Below are 23,454 nucleotides of genomic sequence, written 5' to 3'. Positions count from 1 at the left end.
CATGGATTTCGGTAACACTCACAAAAATAAATTGACCAGGTGGATGTTATATTGCATTTCTAGAATTCCATGCTCGGTTAGCATATAATAGTATATAATAATACAGCCGTGTCTTCTAATGAGGGCCTGAAGCTGGAATGTTCTCCACATTATTCATTGTACATTATAGACTTGACTCATGTACTGGATTCCTAAAACTCTAACCATATGTACACCCATTGTCATGGCTCTGGATTGTGGGATGACTAGTGATTTATAGGACGGTCATGTACCGTCGGTCTCTGATGGTCAATGAAAAGTACTCTATTACACAGAACAGTTGTTGCACATAGTTCAGGTAGGTCAAATGAATATTCTTAGTTTAGTGTAGGTATCTTCTTGCATATATAGTAAGTTCCACTTTGCACATTTTCTACCTTTTTGAAGGTCCCTCAACATTCATCTCCTGACATAATGTCTTCCTGCTGGGACACTCCTTAAAAATCTGTTTATAAAATCAAGTGTTCAATTTTCCTGCAGTGCCACCACAGGGGAAACTAGGTATTACACAATGTCCAGTCAGATCAATGAAATAGGACGAGCTTCAATAGACCAACGGCAGGATTAAAATGGCGCTGACCAGACCCAACGACACAACCGGTACAGTGAATAGAGGGTTTATTTACCGGGATGTAGCGCATTTCGAGTTGCACCCTGGTAAATAAACCCTCTTTTCACCGTTTCGGTTGTGTCGTTGGGTCTGGTCAGCGCCATTTTAATCCTGCCGTTGATCTATTGAAGCTTGTTCTATTACTCTATTGTTAGGAGGCTGCAGACGGGATCGTTATTGATTTTGCATTACACGCACATCATTGTTGTGTATGACGTTACACAGCCACCTAGGGTAAGCGGCATTTGATCTTTGATCATTCTTACCCTTCCTATGGTGTGTTATGATATAGAGCACTGTTCTTTCTCCCTCTAAATCAATGAAATGTCTGTGGAGTGCAGGACAAGATAGGATAGGTCCTCCAGAGCGAGGATCCAGATAAGGGGGGCCCTTTCTGGACAATCCCTTTAAGCACTTTACTGACTTACTATTTACTACCTTAAAGGGGTTCCTTAACATCAGCTATAAAAAAAAAAATCCATTTGTTTTGTGGGTATGTAATCCTCTCCCCTAACATATCATCTCATAACTTCCTGGTTGAGCAGGTGCTCAGTACTACACTTCCCAAAAAGCATTGCTTTATCCAAGCTCTTCATTAGAGCCCTCCCATCCTGGCTTCTCCCCCTCCCCCAAAGCAATGCTGTCAGTTTCCCACCCAGAACTGTTCAAGAACATTACACAGCAGACTATCCCACAATCAGTTAGGTTGCTGCACCTGCTGTATTTATTCCCTGTATGCTCCTCTGTCTGCGACATTTTTGAGCACATGGCAGCATGCAGTTACCACTCCCCATTCCTAAATGTCTCATAAAAAATATGTATATTTGACAGGGAGATGGTAATATAAGCTGGAGGGGCTGGTCAGAGGTGGTGACTTCACTCAGTGGGCGGAGCTAGAGCACAGAGACAGGATCCTGCCAAAACTGAGACAGCAGAGGACTATGCGTTGTCTCAGGAGACAGGGAGAAGTCGTGTGTCTGCTGAGGAAATGCCACACTGACAATGAGAGGACTACACAACTTCCTGTCAGGGCATTTCAGGCAAAAACATGCTGAAGCTGGTACAATTTGTCATAACACAATGTTAGTAATATATGTGATACAAGAATGCCTCTTTAAATATAATGATGTAAAATTCTGGAGGTGGCTTACCATGACCTCATTGAACACGTGTAATTTTAATCTCTGTAATTTAAGAAATTCCTTTAATAACACTTTAACAAGTTTGAAGCCATAATTAAATGGACCTTGGCTGGTGACCTATTATGAGTACAGTGGTCCCTCAAGTTACAATATTAATTGGTTCCAGGACGGCCATTGTATGTTGAAACCATTGTATGTTGAGACCATACCTCTATGGAAACCTGGTAATTGGTTCTGAAGCCACCAAAATGTCATCCAAAAATAGGAAAAAGTGAGGATTAAAGAAAAATAAGTCAATAATTAATATAGATAAAGCAAATCCTTACATATAAAAGTAAGAAAGATCTGCTGGAAGCTGTAATCACTGTCTATGTCAGTGTTTCCCAACCAGGGTGCCTCCAACTGTTGCAAAACTACAACTCCCAGCATACCCGGACAGCCTTCGGCTGTCCGGGCATGCTGGGAGTTGTAGTTTTGCAACAGGTGGAAGCACCCTCTTTGGGAAACACTGGTCTATGTAGAGGAAAGAAGCTTCTTTGGGGTCCTGTACAGTAAACGCAATGTCCTAAAAAAAAAGGAAAATGGAGCCGCCCTCACCTGATGTCCGCAGGAGCAGCTAACCCTGGCACAGATAAAGAGTACAGAACATGTAATACCTCCCTGTACTGTAGGGGGCGCTACCAGACACCAGTCAGTGCATACACTTCAGTAATACAGGTAAAGAGTACAGAACATGTAATACCTCCCTGTACTGTAGGGGGCGCTACCAGACACCAGTTAGTGCATGCACTTTAGGAATACAGGGGTTTTACTAGTGAAATGTCCATTCTGATTGGTCGGTTCTTCCAGCCCTTGGCACGTTTCGCAGATTCCATAGCATTGTATCTTGAGTCCGGTTTCAAGTTACAATAGTCCAGAAAAAACCATTGTATGTTGAAACTACTGTATGTTGAGGCCATTGTAAGTTGAGGGATCACTGTACATTGAGATGGGATTAGGATGGTGCTAAACCCACTGGCTTCACCCCAATATGCTACTTGATCTTTTGTCTTTGACACAAGAGTGTGTCAGATCATGTGACTATTATTGGGCCCTTTCAAAGAGGGGCCCAGCACTGGTTGTCCTCATCTCTTTTGCTATGGATGGTAATAACTTTTGCCTCTCTCCAGAGAAATAGCATTGTCAAAAAGAAAGGGGGTGATGCACTGGCCCGTGGGTGCAGTAAAGGAGCATGGAAGGGAATTGTATCCCCTTCCGTCAAACCCCAGCACCATAATGGAGGCCCCGTTTGATCTTTGCTGTGGGGCCCCCTCTCTTCTACATACATCCCTGTTTATTGTCCACAATACGCCATAAATCCTTAGTGCTATACCGTGCAGTCCCCTCATGTCTGTCCAGCTCCACAGATGTGCGGCCATATGTTTACTCTTGGTGTCGGTGCTGCATTACACATGCAGGGAGATTAACTTTTTTCCCTTCTAGAATTAGCGTTACGGTTTTCTGTCTACTTCACAGATACTTATCTATATTTAGCGGTGGGGCGAGGACCTTCGCTGACAATTATCCTACATTACATGACAGTTCACAGACAGTTTATGTTACCGATAATCTTCTTTATGTCACTCGCAGTTCACTCCTTTAAAAGTCATATAAAAATAGTCCATCAGGGCTCAACAGCGACTATTACATAAAGCTGTTGCTGTGCGCACGAGGCTGGGACTTGTAGTATAAGAAATGTAAGAACACCAATTCTCTGGTGACAATGGCTCCTGTCAAGGTGGATGGGGGGGTTTATTAGGCAGAAAGTGCTCGGTCAGTTGTGTTAGAAGCAGGAAAATAGACAGATGCAAGTATCGGAGTGTCTCTGGAACAAATATCGATGGCTAAGTAGTGTTGAGCGGCATAGGCCATATTCGAATTCGTGATATTTCGCGAATATATGGACATATATTCGCTAAATTCGCATATTCGTAATATTCGCAGCATATTTTCGCATATGCAAGAATTCGCATATGGGAAAATTAGCATATACCAAAATTTGCATATGCGAAAATTCGAATATGCGGAAATTTGCATATGCTAATTTTCGCATGCCAGTCTCACACAGTAGTATTAGAGCCTTCTTTACACCACACAAGCTGGAAGCAGAGAGGGATGATCACTGTGATGTGTACTGTGAAAAAAAAAATGTAATAAAAAAAAAAATATAAAAACGAATATTTGTCATTGCGAATATATAGTGCTATATTCGCGAATATGCGATATTCGCTAATAAAATTTGCATTACGAATATTCGCGAGCAACACTAATGGCTAGATGACTGGGTTTTGGTAACTCCAAAATGGCAGATCCCGTGGGGTGTTTCCGGTACGCCATGGTTACTACCAAAAGTGGTCCAAGGAAGGAAACTGGTGATCATGGACCATCCTGGCTTAAAGGGGTACTCCGCCCCTAGACATCTTATCCCCTATCACCGGTTATCTCCCTGCTGCAACCGGCGTTCCTTTAGAGCAGTGGCCTTCAACCTGCGGACCTCCAGATGTTGCAAAACTACAACTCCCAGCATGCCCGGACAGCCGTTGGCTGTCCGGGCATGCTGGGAGTTGTAGTTTTGCAACATCTGGAGGTCTGCAGGTTGAAGACCACTGCTTTAGAGCGTCGGGTGCAGCCCCAGAGGCTTGTGACATCACGATCACGCCCCGCTTGTGATGTCAGGGCCACACCCCCTCGATGCAAGTCTATGGGGGGGGTGACGGCTGTCAGACTTGCATTGACGGTGTGTGGCCCTGACATCACAAGCGGGGCGTGACCGTGACATAACGAACCGCCGCCCCGCATCGCCAGTCATCCGGCACGGAGTGGAGTTCACTCTGTACACCTGATGTCTGGGGTGCCACAGCCGAGATTGCGGGGGTCCCCATCGGCGGAACCCCCGTAATCAGACATCTTATCCCCTATCCTTTGGAAAGGGGATAAGATATCTAGTGGCGGAGTACCCCTTCAAATCTATCCTAAGGTAAAAATAATGAAGAGAATAATATAAGGACAGATAGATGGACCATGCGGTCTTCTCCTGCCATCAATCCTCCATGTTTCTAAATAAGCAGTTGTTCCTCTTTAAATCACACACATAAAATTCTTGTTGAAATCTCCGGATACCATGACAGCTGCATTTGTGTTTTGCGCTCTCCGAGGTGAAGTGGTAAGTGCCCGCTGACAGCTATCTATTAGTGAGGGCTAATCTTGGGTATGTCGGCCTTTATTTTCCGATCCGCTGCCCTGACCGCAGGCTTTTTCTAGATCAGCAAAAAATGTGGCTCAGAACTTGTCTTTTTTTAATGCCAAATTTGAAAGCGGTGACCTTGTGCAGACTCAATCATATGTTGGACCTTGGGGGGAAAAGAATTCATTTCTGAGGTGCAGGTTCTACTCTATAATCTCTCGGAGAGATTTACTTCAGGCTGACGTGGTCATTTATCTTCGGTGTGGTTCTCCTCGGCTGGAACAGAACTTCTGTAAACCTTGCAAAGTTTCATTTTGCAGAGATTAAAGCTACAAAACTGGAACAGCCATTATACAGGCTTAAGGGTCTTCATGATTGTGGGGTATGGGAAGAATAGGCATTACGGCTATACTAAAGTCTTATAATGGTGTGTTATTACCCACTGGCTATGTAGTGCCGGCTGCATATCACTTACTAAGGTCATTGTTCCAAGTAGGAATCACCCTTAAATTTCCCTTTCTTAAGCCATACACTTTAAATAACTGTCGGCTAAACGACAGCTATTTCTCCTGACCTCCGCATGGCCGAATGTTCCTGCTTTATCTACGGGGAGGGGTAAGCTGCAGCATAGAACCCTTCTCTCCCCCGTCATCCTCTGTCCAGGGAGAGTTGGGAGGCAGCCATTCACTTTACTCAGTTGGCCGAACCTGCTGACGTTGGCGGCTCCGGTTGACTTTAAAGGAAAGTGATCACCCATTCACTCACAGTAAACCCAATACACCAGGTTATAGTGCGGGTGAACAAGAGAACGATGCGGGGTCTCTGACTAATATACAAACCTGCAGTCCGGCGCCCGGTCCCTCTGAAGATCCTCTTCTTTTTGTGCTGATTTGCGCGCTGGAGGCGGGCCCGCCAGCTGGATTTGAATATTGATGGGAGCTGGTCATGTGAGTGCTCATCAGGCAATTCAGTGCACAAAGAAGAGGATCTTCAGAGGGACTGGGCACCGGACTGCAGCTATGTATAGAAGTCAGAATCCTGCATCGGTCACATGTTCACCCGCACTATAACCCGGTGTATTGGGTTTAGTGTGAGTGAACAGGATGACCGTTTTCCGTTAATATAAAGTGTAAAAATAAACAGTGATCAGCAATGGCCGACTGACCAATTGAGCTGCATTCACACCACGTTTTGTACATACGGGTGCCGGATCCGGCCGGGGGGAGGGGCAAACTGGGCGCTCCCGTACCCCAGCCGGATCAGCCCGTGACTACATTTCCATTTAACCGTATGCGGTTTTGTGACCGGATCTAAAACCGTAGTATACTACGGTTTTAGGTCCGGTCCAAAACCGCATACGGGTCAAAACTGAGTCGACCGGAGTCACCGTTTGACTCCGGTCGGCTCATTAAAGTAAATGGAGTCACGGGCTGATTCGCCTGGGGTACAGGAGCACCCGGTTTGCCCCTCCCCCCGCCAGATCCGGCACCCGTATGTCCAAACGTGGTGTGAATGCAGCCTTAGAGGAGTTTTCCCATGACTACAGTATTGATGGCCTGAAAAACAGTGGGGGTTCCATTCCCAACATCCCCACTGATCAACAGACTGAAGAAGCAGCAGTGACCATTGTTTACCAGGCACGGCACCATACTTGTGGTAATGGTTGTGTCTGGTATTGCCGCTGATTCACGTTTACTTCCAGAAGTCTGGTACTGTGCCTGGTAACCAATGACCGCCATTGTGTCTTCTGTCTAAGCTAGAGAATATAGTTGCTTCATCTCAATGACCCCATGTAGTGCCAATCCGAAGAACAAAGGGTCGTATGGAGGTTTACATAGAAACACAGAATGTCTTGGCAGATAAAAACCATTCGCCCCATTTAGTCTGCCCAATATATTGAATACTATCAATAGTCTCTGGTCTTGTCACCAAAGCACCCCTTTAAAGCACCCCTTTAAAGTAATACATGAGGGAACACAAAGGCGAGACGTATATGGAGTAATTCAGAGGTGTAATTTGAAGCTCATGAGCCCCAGTGCTCCTCTCTACCATGTCCCAGTTATAAAACTGATGTCTTCTTATGTAACATAAAAGCTTAAAGGGGTACTCCCGTGGAAAACTTTTTTTTTTTAAATCAACTGGTGCCAGAAGGTTAAACAGATTTGTAAATTACTTCTATTAAAAAAAATCTTAATCCTTCCAGTACTTTTTAGGGGCTATATACTACAAAAGAAATGCTTTTCTTTTTGGATTTCTCTGATGTCACGACCACAGTGTTCTCTGTTGACCTCTGCTGTCCATTTTTGGAACTGTCCAGAGCAGGAGAAAATCCCCATAGCAAACATATGCTGATCTTGACAGTTCCTAAATTGGACAGCAGAGGCCAGCAGAGAGCACTGTGGTCATGACATCGGAGAAATCCAAAAAGAAAAGCATTTCCTCTGTAGTATACAGCCCATAGAAAGTACTGGAAGGTTTAAGATTTTTTAATAGAAGCAATTTACAAATCTGTTTAACTTTCTGGCACCAGTTGATTTAAAAAAAAAAAGTTTTCCACGGGAGTACCCCGCCCCTCGGTCAGCAGTTCCCTGGTGTATGTGCACCCCTGCACCAAATCATGTGTATTGATGTAGTTTTACAAAGACAACATTCTGTAGACTTTGCAGCCACCATTAGAGGGAGTTTAGGTTCTTCCTGCATACAATTTCTACAAGTGTTTCCCAACCAGTGCGCCTCCAGCTGTTGCAAACCTACAACTCCCAGCATGCCCGGACAGCCAAAGGCTGTCCGGGCATGCTGGGAGTTGTAGGTTTGCAGCGGCTGGAGGCCCACCAGTTCGAATCAATTAATGAACATGTTTATAACGTCGCCTACTATTTTTTTTGTAGTCAAAAACTCTGACCGTGACCAACGAAGAGACCGTGATCGATGTCATTAAAGTGGCCTTGCAGCAATTTGGTGTGGAGGTAAGAGCCTGGCCAGTGTCATTGACCCTTTATATTTGTGCTATGTTTTACATGACAGTGGTCTCCAAATTGTGGACCGACAGATGTTGCAAAACTACAACTCTCAGCATGCTCGGACAGCGTTTGGCTCAGACTCTAATATACTGTATATGTAAAATGTAACATCTCAGTGTAATGCTGCAATGGTAGACTAGGAGAAAACCGAAGCCCCTCGGTGCATACAGAAGGTAATCCCGACACTTGCTCTTTCATTTTGCTTTCTTTGTTTTATCAATGCTTCTGTATACAGTCGTTACGGACATGTTTTTGCCTGACCCAAACCATTTTCAACTAGATAAAAGGTTTAGGATGGGAGTGAATTGTGTCCTGAATGAATGCATATTCATACCGTAGCCGTCATATCACAGAAAAAAATAATACTAATATCTGTTACTCACTAGTTCATACTTTGTGTCTAACTTCTGTATTTGGCTCACAAATTCAAATTTCTGACATATACTGCTCAGGAAGAGGCGTGTCCGAGACAAGCACTAAGCCCGCCCTCACTCACCATGCATTCACTTCCTTTCTGAGACTGCTGTGCTGGGTCTCTTCATCCAATCACTGCAGACTGCTCTCTAACCTCCTCCTTTCTGTTTTTATGCTGCAGTCTGATAGGACAGGAGTGAGCACAGAGGAGTGCTAGTCCCGCCCCTTACTTCCTGGACTTTGTGCCAGCCTGTGCTTCAGCTGGGACAAAGATGATGCTGCAGCTGGACAGGACAATGTTCTGGATTCTATGGGGACCCCTAGTGGTCTTCTTTATAAGCCATGATTCTGACAGTGCCTATTAAAGTATTAAAGGGGTACTCTGGTGGAAAGCATTTTTTTTTTCAAATCAACTTGTGCCAGAAAGTTAAACAGATTTGTAAATCACTTCTATTTAAAAAATCTTAATCCTTCCAGTACTTATCAGCTGCTCTATGCTCCACAGGAAATTGTATTTCTTTCTGGAGTCCTTTCCAGTCTAACCACAGTGCTCTCTGCTGACACCTCTGAGCAAGTCAGGAACTGTTCAGAGTACAAGCAAATCCCCATAGCAAACCTCTCCTACTCTGGACAGTTCCTGACACAGACAGAGGTGTCAGCAGAGAGCACTGTGGTCAGACAGAAAAGAACTGTTTAACTTTCAGGCATCAGTTGATTTAAAAAAAATATTTTTCCACTGGAGTACCCCTTTAAAGAAGTCCTGTGAGCAATCCCCCACATGGAGATTTTGTTGTCATGAATTATCTTAGGGGTTCTAACAGTTTCTTGATAAGCCCTCCCGTTCTCAAGATATGAGGCTCTATAGTTTGTCTGTCAATTGAGGGAATCAGTCAGATGGGCAAAACTTAATTTTAATAAATGGAGTGACAGCAGGTGATCAGTGGGATTATACAGTTAGGGGGTGTAATTTAGGCATACATGCCCCTTTATTTACAACATTTACACCCCCCTGACTGTACAATCCCGCCCATCACCTCATAATCACTCCCATTTATAAAATTAAGTTCCCTTTCATCTGACTCATTTCCTGAATTGTGTAACTAACTATAAACCCTCCTTCTAAAGAACGGAAGGTCGAATCAAGAAACTGTAAAAAGATTGGTTGTCAGGGTACCCCAGGCTTTTTAATGATACTAAAATCTCAATTTTGGGGGTTTGGTCACAGGTCTTCTTTAATGCTTCTGTATACAATCATTCAGGGACACGTTTCACGCCTATCCTAAACCTTTTATTCTCATTTTTTAGTGGGTTGGCCATGGGTCCTTTTTAATAAAGAATCAAGCAAAAAGAAAGAACAAGTGCTGATGGTAAGGGAAGAAGTGTTTGGCGCATTATTCAGACCATTGCCCCTTTTGTACATCCGGACACATAAGAAAGGGGGGTTAGGCCGGTTTGGGATACGCAGCATAATGTAATGTGAACCATGTTACCGATGATACATTTTGTCCCCCACCAACCCCTCCCAGTGTTTGTTTTCATAACCCTGACAGGATTACGGCGTCTCTGATGTCACCAGCCCATGATGGGTTTCTTCGCCGTCCACGTGTTGTAATACGGCCTAAGGACAATGAATATTACTCGACTCATCCTGTGTTTTTTTTCTCCGCAGGGCTCAGAGACAGATTACCAGTTGTGGGTCACCTCGGGCAAAGATGATGCGCCTTATCCTCTTATTGGTACGCTCAAGGAATGTCAAATAATGCTTTAGCTTAAGCTCCTAAATGGACACAGTCAGAAAATCAACCGTGCGGTAATATGACAGGAATGCATTAATGGCAGGTTCTCCGCTATCATTATGGGCCGGGGAGCTGCCATTGTTAATAGCCATTGATTTATTGGGTCAGAGATTTCGAGTTCTCCCTTCAAGGATATCATGCCGTAGAAGGTGCCTCAAGTCATCGACCAAGTATTCTGAAGCTGTAGAACTTTCACAAAGGTGGAGGAAGCTATTGATTTCCTACTATGGTGGTTGGTCATTAACTAATTGCTCACTAAACATTAGCCCAGTGTGCAAAACTACAACTCCCAGCATGCCCGGACAGCCGAAGGCTGTCCGGGCATGCTGGGAGTTGTAGTTTTGCAACAGCTGGAGGCACCCTGGTTGGAAAACACTGCTTTTGTCAATGACCCGCATTTATAAAGCATTTGACTCCAGTTTTATACATATTTTTTTGTATAAATGGCATAAAAAAAAATTGGAAAATGATCACAACTTTTTATCAACGGTTGTCTAATTTGGAATATGCCAAAAACAAAAAACAAAAAAAAAACAAAATAGGCTAGAATCGTAAACAGCATGATGCTTAAAATAATAGTAAATAATAATGTAATATTTATAATATATTATTATTATTGTTATTAATTATTATTATTGTTGTTGTTATTATTATTAATTATTATTATTAACAACAATAATAATAATAATAATGTGGTTAAAAATAATATTAATATTATCAATAATAATAATTAGAATAATAATAGCAAACAACAACTGCAACTAGAGATGAGCGAACTTACAGTAAATTCGATTCGTCACGAACTTCTCAGCTCGGAAGTTGATGACTTATCCTTCATAAATGAGTTCAGGTTTCAGATGCTCCCATGGGCTGGTAAAGGTGGATACAGTCCTAGGAGACTCTTTCCTAGGAATGTATCCACCTTTTCCAGCCCACCGGAGCACCTGAAAGCTGAACTAATTTATGCAGGATAAATCATCAATCGAATTTACTGTAAGTTCGCTCATCTCTAACTGCAACCAATAACAACAAATTTATAAAGCACCAACACATTCTGCAGTGCTGTACAGAGCTTATCATCCCTTATATTGGTCCCTGTAGTGGGGAGAATATACGAACTCCTTGCAGATGTTGCCCTTGGTGGGATTTGAACCTAGGATCCCATACCTGCAAGCTATGGAGCTGCCCAAAATAGATGGACATGGCGCTAAATGTTGCTTAACCCCTTAAGGACACAGGGTTTTTCCGTTTTTGCACTTTCATTTTTTCCTCATCACCTTCTAAAAATCATAACGCTTTCAATTTTGCACCTACAGACTCATATCTGGGGTTATTTTTTGCGCCATCGATTTTACTTTGTAATGACATCAATCATTTCACCACAAAATTTAGGGCGAACCCAGAAAAAAAACATTTGCGGGGCTTAATTGGAAACAAAACACCATTTTGTAACTTTTGGGGGCATCCGATTCTACGCAGTGCTTTTTTCAGTAAAAATTACACCATACTTTTATTCTGTAGGTCCATACGGTTACAATGATACCCAATTTATATAGGTTTTCTTTATTTTATTACTTAAAAAAATTATAACTACATGCACCAAAATGTGTATGTTTAAAATTGTCCTCTTCTGACCCCTATAACTTTTTTTTTTCGGTATACGGGTTCATTTTTTGCACCGTGAGCTGAAGTTTTTATCGGTACCATGATTGTTTTGAATGGACTTTTTGATCACTTTTTATACATTTATTTAAGGTATACAAAGTGACTAGAGATGAGCGAACTTACAGTAAATTCGATTCGTCACAAACTTCTCAGCTCGGCAGTTGATGTCTTATCCTGCGTAAATTAGTTCAGCCTTCAGGTGCTCCGGTGGGCTGGAAAAGGAGGATACATTCCTAGGAAAGAGTCTCCTAGGACTGTATCCACCTTTTACAGCCCACGGGAGCACCTGAAAGCTGAACTGAATCGAATTTACTGTACGTTCGCTCATCTCTAAAAGTGACCAAAAATACGTAGTTTTGGAATTTTTTTTACGTGTGCGCCATTGACCATGCAGTTTAATTAACCTTATATTTTTATAGTTTGGACATTTACGCACACGGCAATACCACATATGTTGATATTTATTATGTTTATATATTTTTTATATGGAATTTGGGAAAAGGGGGGTGATTTAAGCTTTTGATAAGGAAGGGGTTAATGTGTGTGTTTTTAAACTTTTTAAAACGTTTTTCTTTTACACTTTTAGTCCCCTTAGGGGACTTTTAGGAGGAAACATTAGATTCCTCATATAGATCAATGTGGTTCCATAGAACCACATTGATCTGTGTGCTCTGCGCTCGATTGATAAAGTCTGGTCCTGCCAGGCTTTATCATTGTCAGAGCCGCAGCCAGCATGGAAGGAGAGGTAAGCCCTCCGGCCACCTCAGCAGTGGATCGACCCCTCTAAAACACTCCCTTATAAACCAAGGGAGGAGCTAGCCAGCTCAGAGCAGTTTAGAGCATGCTGAGGAACAGTCAAGACCAGAGAGTCTGGTGTCCTGAGGAGACCCAAGGACTAGTCATACAGTCATGCTTCCATCACCAAGAGCCCTACAGGTGAACGTCAAAGCCTTGTAAGATGCACAAGGGGTGAAGTCTAGTCAGTCCTAGTCAAGTCTGTCTAAATTCAGCGTGGGTCTGCAGCATTCTATCCAAGTCCACTACAAGTACCAGCGAGCCCCCAAGTCTCTAAAGTCACTGGTCACCTCCTTGGTCCTGAGCTGTAAAGACTATTCCATCTGTCTGCCTCAGTAAAGCTGCCGTTGTTCCATAACTTGGCATTGAAGTCATTATTTGCACCACGCCTAGCCCAGGATCCAGCGGCCATACCTCGGGTGGTGCAGAGGTTAACCACACGCTGGCATCAGGAATACAAGGGATTAATGCCATCTGCCCCTAGGGTAACAACATCTGCCCTCATCACACCATCACCACAGTTATGCAGCCAGGTATGTTGCTAGGTAGTTAGGTAAGCAAGTATGTAGGTAGGTAGTTAGATAGGTTAGATACTGCTGGCATTCATACCGTGGTTGTGCTGCCTACCCTTCGTCTTTACATTAGTTGAATGTGCTGACAACAAAATCACACAAAAACTAATCAATGGAAATCAAATTTATCAACCCATGGAGGTCTGGATATGGAGTCACACTCAAAATCAAAGTGGAAAACCTCACTACAGGCTGATCCAACTTTATGTAATGTCCTTAAAACAAGTCAAAATGAGGCTCAGTTGTGTGTGTGGCCTCCACGTGTCTGTATGACCTTCCTACAACGCCTGGGCATGCTCCTGATGAGGTGGAAAATCTAGACCAGTGATGACTAACCTATGGCAAGCGTGCCACAGGTGGCACGCCGAGCCCCCTCTGTGGGCACGCGGCCATAGTTTGCTGGGCGGGTCAAACCGGGACATCCCTGTGTCCCGAAAGATCTTTTCGGGACACAAGGATGTCCCGGTTACCTTTCTGCGGCCCCGCGTTAACTTTAAAAAGCATAGGAAGCATAGGAACTGAGAAGTGGTCTGTGGTCACCACCTGCAGAACCACTCCTTTATTGGGGGTGTCTTGTTAATTGCCTATCATTTTCACCATTTGCACAACAGCATGTGAAATTGATTGTCAATCAGTGTTTCTTCCTGAGTGGACAGTGTGATTTCACAAAAGTGTCATTGACTTGGAGTTACATTGTGATGTTTGTGTTCCTTTTTTTTTTTTTTTTTTTTTTCTTTTTTGGGCGGTGTATTTTCACACATATATTGATATATTTCAATTCTTGTTTTCCACATATTAGAACAGTGTTTATAATATTTGCCTCCGGCTATGGCAAAACTATAACCTCCAGCAGGCCGGGTATGCTGGATGCTGGAAGTTGTAGTTTTTCAACAGCTGGAGGCACCTTTGTTGGCAAACACTGACACATTCTGTAGAGTCAAGGCTGGTGCAAGCCTAAGGCAGCTGCCTTAGGGCGCTGGTGTTGGGGTGAAGAAAAATCAGAATTCTCAGCCGGATCACAGGCGCCACAACCACCGCCACAACTACTAACCCTGACCTTACATTTCCCCACCCCACTCCCCAGTGGCCACCGCCATCCCTCATAAACCAATCCAACTCCTTTTAAATATTCCAAAAATTGTAAACATCCATATTACAAAAGTTTTTAATTTTCATCAGTAACAACATATCAAAAGTTTTTGGATCTGACAGTGGCCATTTAAGGCTATGTTCATATGGCAGAATGTCCGCCCAGAACACATGCAGGATCCAGCAGAAAATGCTGGTGATGGGACCGCTTGGAAATGAGCCAAGTCCATAGACAGCAATGCATTTCTGAGCAGATTCCGCAGAAACAATTGAAAATCTATTCTTTCTGCAGAGGCTGAAATTGAAACTTTCAAGGCAGATGTTTTTCACCACTGAAATTCTCTCGTGTGCACAGTGCAGCAGAATCCCATTAAAAACGAGACTCTGCTGCAATGGAATGGTCGAGCAGAATTTTTCCTCCAGATTTTGCTCAGAAATTCTACAGTGTAAACGAGACCTTAAAGGGGTTTTCTATCCAAGGATAGAAAAACAGAGCTATTTTCTTCCAAAAGCAGCACCACCCCTGTCCTCAGGCTGTGTGTGGTATTGCAGCTCAGTCCCATTGAAGTTAAAGGGGCATGTCGGTGAAAAAAAAAAACATTTTTGTTTTAATATCAACTGGCTCCAGAACGTTAAACAGATTTGTAAATTACTTCTGTTAAAACATCTAATCAGCTGCTTATCAGTACTTATCAGCTGCTGAAGTTGAGTTGTTCTTTTCTGTCTGACAACAGTGCTCTCTGCTGATACCTCTGTCTGTCTCAGGAACTTTCCAGAGTAAGAGCAAATCCCCATAGCAAACCTATCCTGCTCTGGACTGTTCCTGAGACAGACAGAGGTGTCAGCAGAGAGCACTGTGGTCAGACAGAAAATAACAACTCAACTTCAGCAGCTGATAAGTACTGGTAGGTTTGAGATTTTTTAATAGAAGTAAGTTACAAATCTGTTTACATTTTTGGAGCCAATTGAAATGAAATGTTTTTTTTATTTCAACGGAATACCCCTTTTAATGGAGCCAAGTTGTAATCCCACATACAACCTGAGGACAGGAGTGGCACTGTTTTTTGGAACAAATTACCTCTGTCATTATATCCCTAAATAACCCCTTTAATCCAGCATCTGGTGATCCAAAAATCTCACTATTTCTAGCATAGAATGAACAAATTCCTATAACCACATACAAAAAAATCCAAACTGAAAAGTCTTCAGAAAAGAAAATTAAAAAGTAAGCACTGCCACCTGTCAAGTCCTAGTGATGCTGGAATGTGAAACGCGTTTCTGTCATATCCTTTACTTAAATTTCACTTCTTTTCTATCCTCCCTCAGGACACGAATATCCGTATGGGATTAAAATGAGTCATATTCGTGATGCTTTGCTCCAACTCCAGGGGGCGAAAGACTCTATAAACCTGGAGGGGCCTTTCGTGATGGAGCAGCTGCCCCGGGAGATGCAGTGTCAGTTCATCCTGAAGCCCAGCCGCCTGGCCATATGTCAGCAGCTCGCCGGTGAGTGCTCCACCTAACAGAGGGCTCATTCAGTCTGTTATTACTGTGGGCTGACATAATGAGAGGCTATGAGCGCACATTCCACTCGCCTGAGGTATGTTTCCTAGAATTTGCGGCTTGTTTACACGTATCGAGCAAAGTAACATTTTCAGGAAACCGTCCTCTTGGGCGGTTTTCAATTACTACAACGGAGATTTTTGAAAAAAATCAAAAAAAATCAAATGCGATTTTGGAGTTGTGGTGAAATAGATACATGTCCTGTACACGGGGGAATCGGTGATGAGCTTGTAAGATGCAGCAGAGCTAAGTTTGTCCGCTGTAGTCCAAAGTAATACTATTAGGGGGAATTTATCAGTAGGTTTAGAGCAGTCTTTTCCAAACAGTGTGCCTCCAGCTGTTGCAAAACTACAACTCAGCTGTCTGGGCATGCTGGGAGTTGTAGTTTTGCAACAGCTGGAGGTACCCTGTTTGGAAAAGACTGGTTTGAAGCCTTTGTTTTTAAAATTTTGGTATAGAAAAGTTGCAGAATTTTGGGCAACGACTCAAAAAATTGCAACTTTTCAGCAGCTCTAGATCGAAAGTGATTTGTGAAAAGTGGCTTTCTCGGACACTTTTTGTCTCGTGGTTTATGAAGGCCGACTTTAAAAGAAAAGAAAAAGTTGAAATTTTTTGCATAGTGGGTTAAAAGTCACAGAATGGGTTAAAAGTCACAGCCACAGCTGGGTAAACAGTTGAATATATTTTGTACTGTGGCCTTAAAGTCACCGATTTTTGTGTAACGGGTTATAAAGCTGCTGACTTTTTGCATAAGGTTACAAGTCACAGATTTTTGCATTGCCGTCTATGGAGTATGGATTCCGCACATTTCCGGCAGTACTTGCTCCGGCTTGTTCTGCCGCCGTCTGCGAAATGGAAATTCTGCTGTGTCAAAGGGGCCTAACTCCCAGCTGCAGGATGGAGACCACGGTATTAGGGATTTATATGTACTAGGGCAGCGGTCTCTAAACTGTGGCCCTTCCAGATGTTGCAAAACTACAACTCCCAGCATGCCCGGACAGCTGCTGACAAAAAATACATTTATACGTAACAAATCCTCCACCGTCAGAATGTTTGCCTAAAATAAACCAAGCTGTAGTGTGTGGGTGGAATGGTTAAAGTGCCAGGATCCGGCAGGGGCCAATAGCGGCAGGTAAGAAGCTTTTATGGAGATTGATCTGTAAAGCCCATTGTCGCACACAGGTCATTCCTATAGAGCTCATCTCCTGCATGGAGGGAGTCAGGGAGAGAAGAAGTCAGCCAAGTTAGAGATCGGTGGGGGTGTGAACACTCAGACAACAACCTGACAAAATCTTTGACATGTCTCATGTCTCAGTGACATTGAGGATTCTCTGGCCAGAAATATTCCGTTTGGAGAATTAGTTGGTGCCAGGACCTCATGTTCATTGCCATCCCCAAAGATGCCGTTACGTGTGGATGCCACCGAAGGAATGACATTAAGGTTTTTTTTACACTGCAGAATTTCTGAGGAGAATTGTGCGGAAATATTCTGTTTGTGAATTCTACTCCAGCAGAGTCCCATTAATTTCAATAGGATATTGCTGCACCGAGCACACAGCCGAATTTCTGCAGCAGATGTTTCTGCTGCAGAAATCCAGTTTCAGCCTCCGCAGAAACAATGAACATGTTTATTGTTTCTGTGGATTCTGCTCGGAAATGCATTGCCGTCGCTCCTAGTGCCGGTGGGACATGCAAATGGGCAGAATGTCTTCCCATGTTTTCCGGGCGAACATTCCACACATTTATCGCTGTGTGGACATGGCCTGATGGTATTCTGCTGCACCAGAATTTTCAAGAGTAATTTCTAAGCAACATTACCTTTGGAAATTCCTCAGGCTGAACCCTGTCTTTAAAATAATGTTGGAGAAATTGACCTCAGAGAAACAAATCCTAGAGCAGTGTTTCCCAACCAGGGTGCCTCCAGCTGTTGCAAAACAACAACTCCCAGCATGCCCGACTAGATTCCTAGAAAATTACCCTTAGTTCACATTGTCGTTTGCATCTGTCCCGTTCAAGGTCTGTTCAGCTTTTATTTTTTTCTTGCATTTTCTCTAAAACGGATCAGAGCGCAACGGACACAGCAGGGTCCTGACAAACTTTATTCTCATAAATGGGGTCCGACGGAGATTCGATAGTTTACCGGAGAAAAAAAATTCTGCATGCACATTTTTTTCTCCACTAAACCCGACCGAATTGCGGATAAACCTCCACATAACGGAGCTCGACAGCAATGTAAAAGAGGCCCAATCTGGTATGCAAAAAATAAAATATGCATGATTTTTTTAAAATATATATATATATATATATATATATATGTATGTATATATATGTGTGTGTATGTGTATATATATATATATGTATGTATATATATGTGTGTGTATGTATATATATATATATATATATATATATATATGTATGTATATATACATATGTGTATATATATATATATATATGTTTGTTTATATATATATATATATATATATATATATATATATTCTATCTCTATTATATTCACTTTGCAAACTTCTAAATCCAAAATGGCGTTTGCACCCTGTACTGTTGAGAAGTCAAAGGGTTACTAAAGGGTTATGTAGAGAAATATTTTTATAAGTTAAAGTCTTCAGCTAAGTCTTTCCACCCAGTCCCAGGGGGAAGCGCTGCAGATCCAAGCCTGAAATATATAGAATAATAAAAGAAACAGGCAGCGATTGTTATAAGTCATATCGGAGCTGTCACACCCAGGGCCCTGAATTCTTTATCAGTTACATATGGCTCCAGCGCTGTCATTGTAAATGGGAATGTGCAACCTGAGACCGTTCTGTTTAGTGAAAATAGAAGTTGCTTGAAAACCCTTGGCCGGCGAGAGGGGTTAAAGAAATCCGGTAGTATTTTCCTCCCAGCATAAGGCCTGGCTGTAACAATATACTGGGCCGGTCAGGGCCAGCATTTCTTTGGTGGGGCTGTTTTCTTAGATCCAGAAGAGTGATGATTATTTTACACATATGTTGGCTAAGTGCTCTCGTAGGACCAGGCATTTACTTGTCAGCAGCGCTAGTTTTTATTGTCCGTCTTGGAAAGAACTAGACATCCAGTATTACTGACAATAAGGTGAAGACATACAGTCATGTGGTTATATGGAATTTCCACGAAAATAAAATTATTGTATAGAGTAAGAAAAACATGGATATTTTCTCTCAAAAAAGGGGCTGTACGTGTATGTAGATTATAGGTGGTGTTACCCTTAAGCCCCATTTAAATTACTTAAAGGGGTACTCCACTGCCCCACATTTTGTTCCGAGCGCTGAGTGCGGGTTGCGGGAGTCGGGACGTCACGGCCACGCCTCTTGTGATGTCATGGTCACGCCCCCTCAATGTAAGTGTGTTGTGGCCCTGATGTCACGACCCCTGCAGCTCGCACCCAGCGTTCGGAACATTTTGCAGTGGAGTATGCCTTTAATGCAACCAATGGTCATGTGTGGTGCTGTATTTGGAGACGTGGTTTTTCCAGACTTCTATTTTTGGGTGACTACCAATATGGCTGCCATTACAGCACATGGGTTGTCACCTAGCTGTACCAGAATCAAATGTGTTTCTTTATGTGAAAGAATGGAACAAGATCTCCTAAAGCCTAGAGCAGGTGTTCCCCCTACCCAATGATCTAGGCAGCCATTTGCTACTCCCCCCCCCACCTTTCCCCAGCTCTGACCAATAACCATCTAGGACAGTGGTCCCCAGCCAACTCATTTAAGACCACCAACATTCCGTTTTTTTTTTAGTGGCTCAATTGGAATAAAACAGGGAGAGGTTCAATTCTTGGACTGTTAAGGACCTTGAGGACTGGGTTGGGGATCTCTGATTTAGGAGCTAATTTAGCGATGCAGTTTTGGCTGAACCCCCCCCCCCAAAAAAAAAAAACAAGATAATTAAAATGACACTGCCATAGAGTAAAACACATGAGTATTAAAGGGGTCTTCCTTCTTTTTTAAATTGATGGCCTATACCTAGGATAGGTCATCAATATCTGATGATTGGTTAGGACCAACACCTGGTAACTCAACTGATCAGCTGTTTGCCAGAGCTATGGGGGGAGATTTATCAAAACCAGTCCATAGGAAAAGTTGCCCATAGCAACCAATCAGATCGCGTCTTTCATTTTGAACAAGGCCTCTGCAAAATGAAAGAAGCGATCTGATTGGTTGCTATGGGCAACTGGGCAACTTTTCCTTTGCACAGGTTTTGATAAATCTCCCCCATGGTGTTTGCAACACAGTTAACAGAGCCGGATGCAGACAGCACCATTTACTTTGTAGTGGCTGTGTTGGGTTACTGCAGTGCATATCCTATTAAAGGGGAACTCAAATCAACTGGTACCAGAAAGTTAAAAAGATTTGTAAATTACTTCTATTTTAAAATCTTAACCCTTCCAGTATTTATCGGCTGCTATATAATATAGATATACTACAGAGAAATGTGTGAAGCTCTTTCCAGTCTGACCACAGTGCTCTCTGCTGACACCTCTGTCCATATCAGGAACTGTCCAGAGCAGGAGAGGTTTTCTATGGGGATTTGCTTCTAATCTGGACAGTTCCTGACACGGACAGAGGTGTCAGCAGAGAGCACTGTAGTGAGACTGGATAGAACTTCACTAATTTCTCTGTAGTATACAGCAGCTAATAAGTACTGGAAGGCTTCATATTTTGAAACCGAAGTCATTTACAAATCTGTTTAACTTTCTGGCACCAGATGATTTGAAAACCTTGATTTGAAAACAAGTTTTCCACTTGTTTCTACCGGATTTCCCCTTTAAATAGATGCAAGCTGAACTGCAGTAACCCAGCACAGTCCCTATAGAATGATAGGAGCTGTCTGCGTTTGGATCTGTTCACTCTGTGTTTGGGGTACTGTGGCTCTAAGAAACAGATGATCTGCACCCCACTGATCAGATATGATTGGCACTTCACTGATCAGCACCCCACTGATTAGATATGATTGGCACTTCACTGATCAGCACCCCACTGATCAGATATGATTGGCACTTCACTGATCAGCACCCCACTGATCAGATATGATCAGCACCCCACTGATCAGCGCCCCACTCAGATATGATTGACACTTCACTGATCGGCACCTCACTGATCAGATATGATCAGAACCCAACTGATCAGATATGATCGGCACCCCACTAATCAGCACCCCACTGATCAGATATGATCAGCACCCGCTAATCGGCACCTCAATGATCAGATATGATCGGCCCCCCACTGATCAGATACGATCGGCTTCCCACTGATTGGCACCCCAATGATCAGATATGAGAAGCATCCCACTGATCAGATGTGATTAGCCCCCCACTGATCAGATATGATTGGCATCCCACACACCCCACTGATCAGATATTGATTACCCAAACTAAGAATAGACCATAATAATGTCAGGAAACCCCTTTAATGTTTTTACAATATCAATTTTTTTCTAGTTATTGCAGTGCTGATAAGTCCTATTCTTATCTCAGGCATGCTGGGAGTAGTTTTGCAACAGCTGGAGGTCCACTCCATTGTGCTGGGGGTACTCAGAGGCAAAACGCGAGAGCTAGTTATCTCATGTGTCATCTGCTCCCAATGTGTCCTTCCCCATCTCTCCAGTCATGTCATCTATCAGACTTTTGGAAAGCGTTGTGTTATGATACAATCTTCCATGATATTGTATGCAGCCATGGTCCGTATCAGCGTAGGGTCTCTGGAACGCATCATGTCATCAGAGGATCCCCCTGGACACAACAAACAAAGGGAGGAATTGTTGCTGTATATACAAATGTGATCACCAGCCAGGAGCAAAAAAATAAATAAAAAACTTTGGTAAAGCTTCTTCCATAAAAACTTTTTCCTTTTTTTTTCCCCTCTGTAGATCCGAGCCAGAAGCCCTTTAAAAGGAAGCTCTCTATCATAAACTGGACCTTCTGGCGCGGTTCGAACTCTCTGCTGGATAATATCCCTCTTTCTCCAACCTCTTCGACTCCTGGAAAGCTCTTTGGTCTTTCCTTGCCAGCCATATGTGAGAATGACAACCTGCCCAAAGCTGTCATGGTGAGCGCAATTTCCGAATCCAATTTTTTTTTTAGAGTCAACATAACCTGGAAAGGCATCAGCTGCATAAATAACTAAAGATGTTGCTTTACTAAGCATGCATCTGCCTTATAAATCACGATCGGGGGAATTTATCATGGTGTGTGTGATGTACACGTTTTTTTACTGTCTTCTTTGTAGTGTATTTGTCGCGGCTGGGATTAAAGTTAGGGTAAAGACCATGATAAATGTCCCCCAATGTCCTTACAAAAACGTAGGTGGCCATACGCCTTTCAGTGCAACAAATAACTATGACTGCATGTAAGGCCACCGTGGGTGATACAGGTGGTACTGTTCACGGGGTCAAGCTAAATTACGGGCCTACTCCATGGTCTGCCCGTAATTTAGCCTGATTGCAGCCCCAGTGACAGCTGCAGGTAAACTGTCTTTGGGGCTGCAAGAGGCCACACCCCTCCCCATAAGCCCAGCCTACCTATTAAAAAATTATTGTGCAAAACAAGCAAACAGTGAAGGAAAAAAGTATTTGATCCCCCTCCTGATTTTGTATAATTGCCCTACAGACAAAACATTATCAGTTTATAATTTTAATGATCCGTTTATTTGAACAGTGAGACACATAGCAACAACAACAAAAATGCCATTTCAAATGGGTTATGAATTTAGTTTTTAATAAGTATTTGTTCCCTTATCAATCAGTAAGATTTCTGGCTCCCAGGTGTCTTTTTATAAAGGTAATGAGCTGAGATTAGGAGCACTCTTAAAGCAAGTGATCCTAATCTCAGTTTGTTACCTGTATAAAAGACACATGGGATCCAGAGAAGAAATCAGTCAGATTCCAAACCCTCCACCATGGCCGAAGAACTGTTCAAGGATGTCAGGGATAAGATTGTAGACCTACACAAGGCTGGAATGGGCTACAAGACCATCGCCGAGCAGCTTTACAACAGTTGGTGCGATTATTCACAAATGGAAGAAACACAAATAACCATCATCTCCCTCGGTCGGGGACTTCATGTAAGAACTCGCCTCGTGTAGTTTCAATGATCATGAGAATGGTGAGGAATCAGCCCAGAACTACACCGGGTGATCTGGTCAATGATTTTAAGGCAGCTGAGACCATAGTCACTAAGGAAACAATTTGTAACGCACTATGCCATGAAAGACTGAAATCCTACACTGCTGGCAAGGTCCCCCTGCTCAAGAAAGCACATGTGCAGGCCGTCTGAAAATTGCCAATGAACATCTGACTCATTCCCTTTAAAGGGGTACTCCGATGGAATTTTTTTTCTTTTTAAATCACCTGTTGCCAAAAAGTTAAAAAGATTTGTAAATTACTTCTATTTAAAAATCTTAATCCTTCCAGTACTTATTAGCTGCTGAATACTACAGAGGAAATTCTTTTCTTTTTGGAACACAGAGCTCTCTGCTGACATCATGACCACA

The 23,454-nt window shown here is 42.9% G+C and overlaps 1 protein-coding gene across 3 annotated transcripts in view; it reads left to right on the top strand.

Annotated features, from left to right (window-relative positions):
* LOC130358438 (rho GTPase-activating protein 20-like) overlaps positions 1–23,454 on the top strand; it is a 123,878-nt gene that overhangs the window by 85,497 nt on the left and 14,927 nt on the right. For all 3 annotated transcript variants that reach the window (XM_056561685.1, XM_056561686.1, XM_056561687.1), the window contains exons 7-10: positions 7,903–7,980; positions 10,118–10,184; positions 15,692–15,871; positions 21,833–22,011. In XM_056561685.1, coding sequence (XP_056417660.1) covers positions 7,903–7,980; positions 10,118–10,184; positions 15,692–15,871; positions 21,833–22,011 — 504 coding nt within the window. The remainder of the gene's footprint in view (positions 1–7,902; positions 7,981–10,117; positions 10,185–15,691; positions 15,872–21,832; positions 22,012–23,454) is intronic.

Source organism: Hyla sarda, chromosome 2 (genome assembly GCF_029499605.1).
Source record: "Hyla sarda isolate aHylSar1 chromosome 2, aHylSar1.hap1, whole genome shotgun sequence".
Classification (NCBI taxonomy): domain Eukaryota; kingdom Metazoa; phylum Chordata; class Amphibia; order Anura; family Hylidae; genus Hyla; species Hyla sarda.
This window is presented reverse-complemented; position numbering and strand designations above follow the sequence as displayed.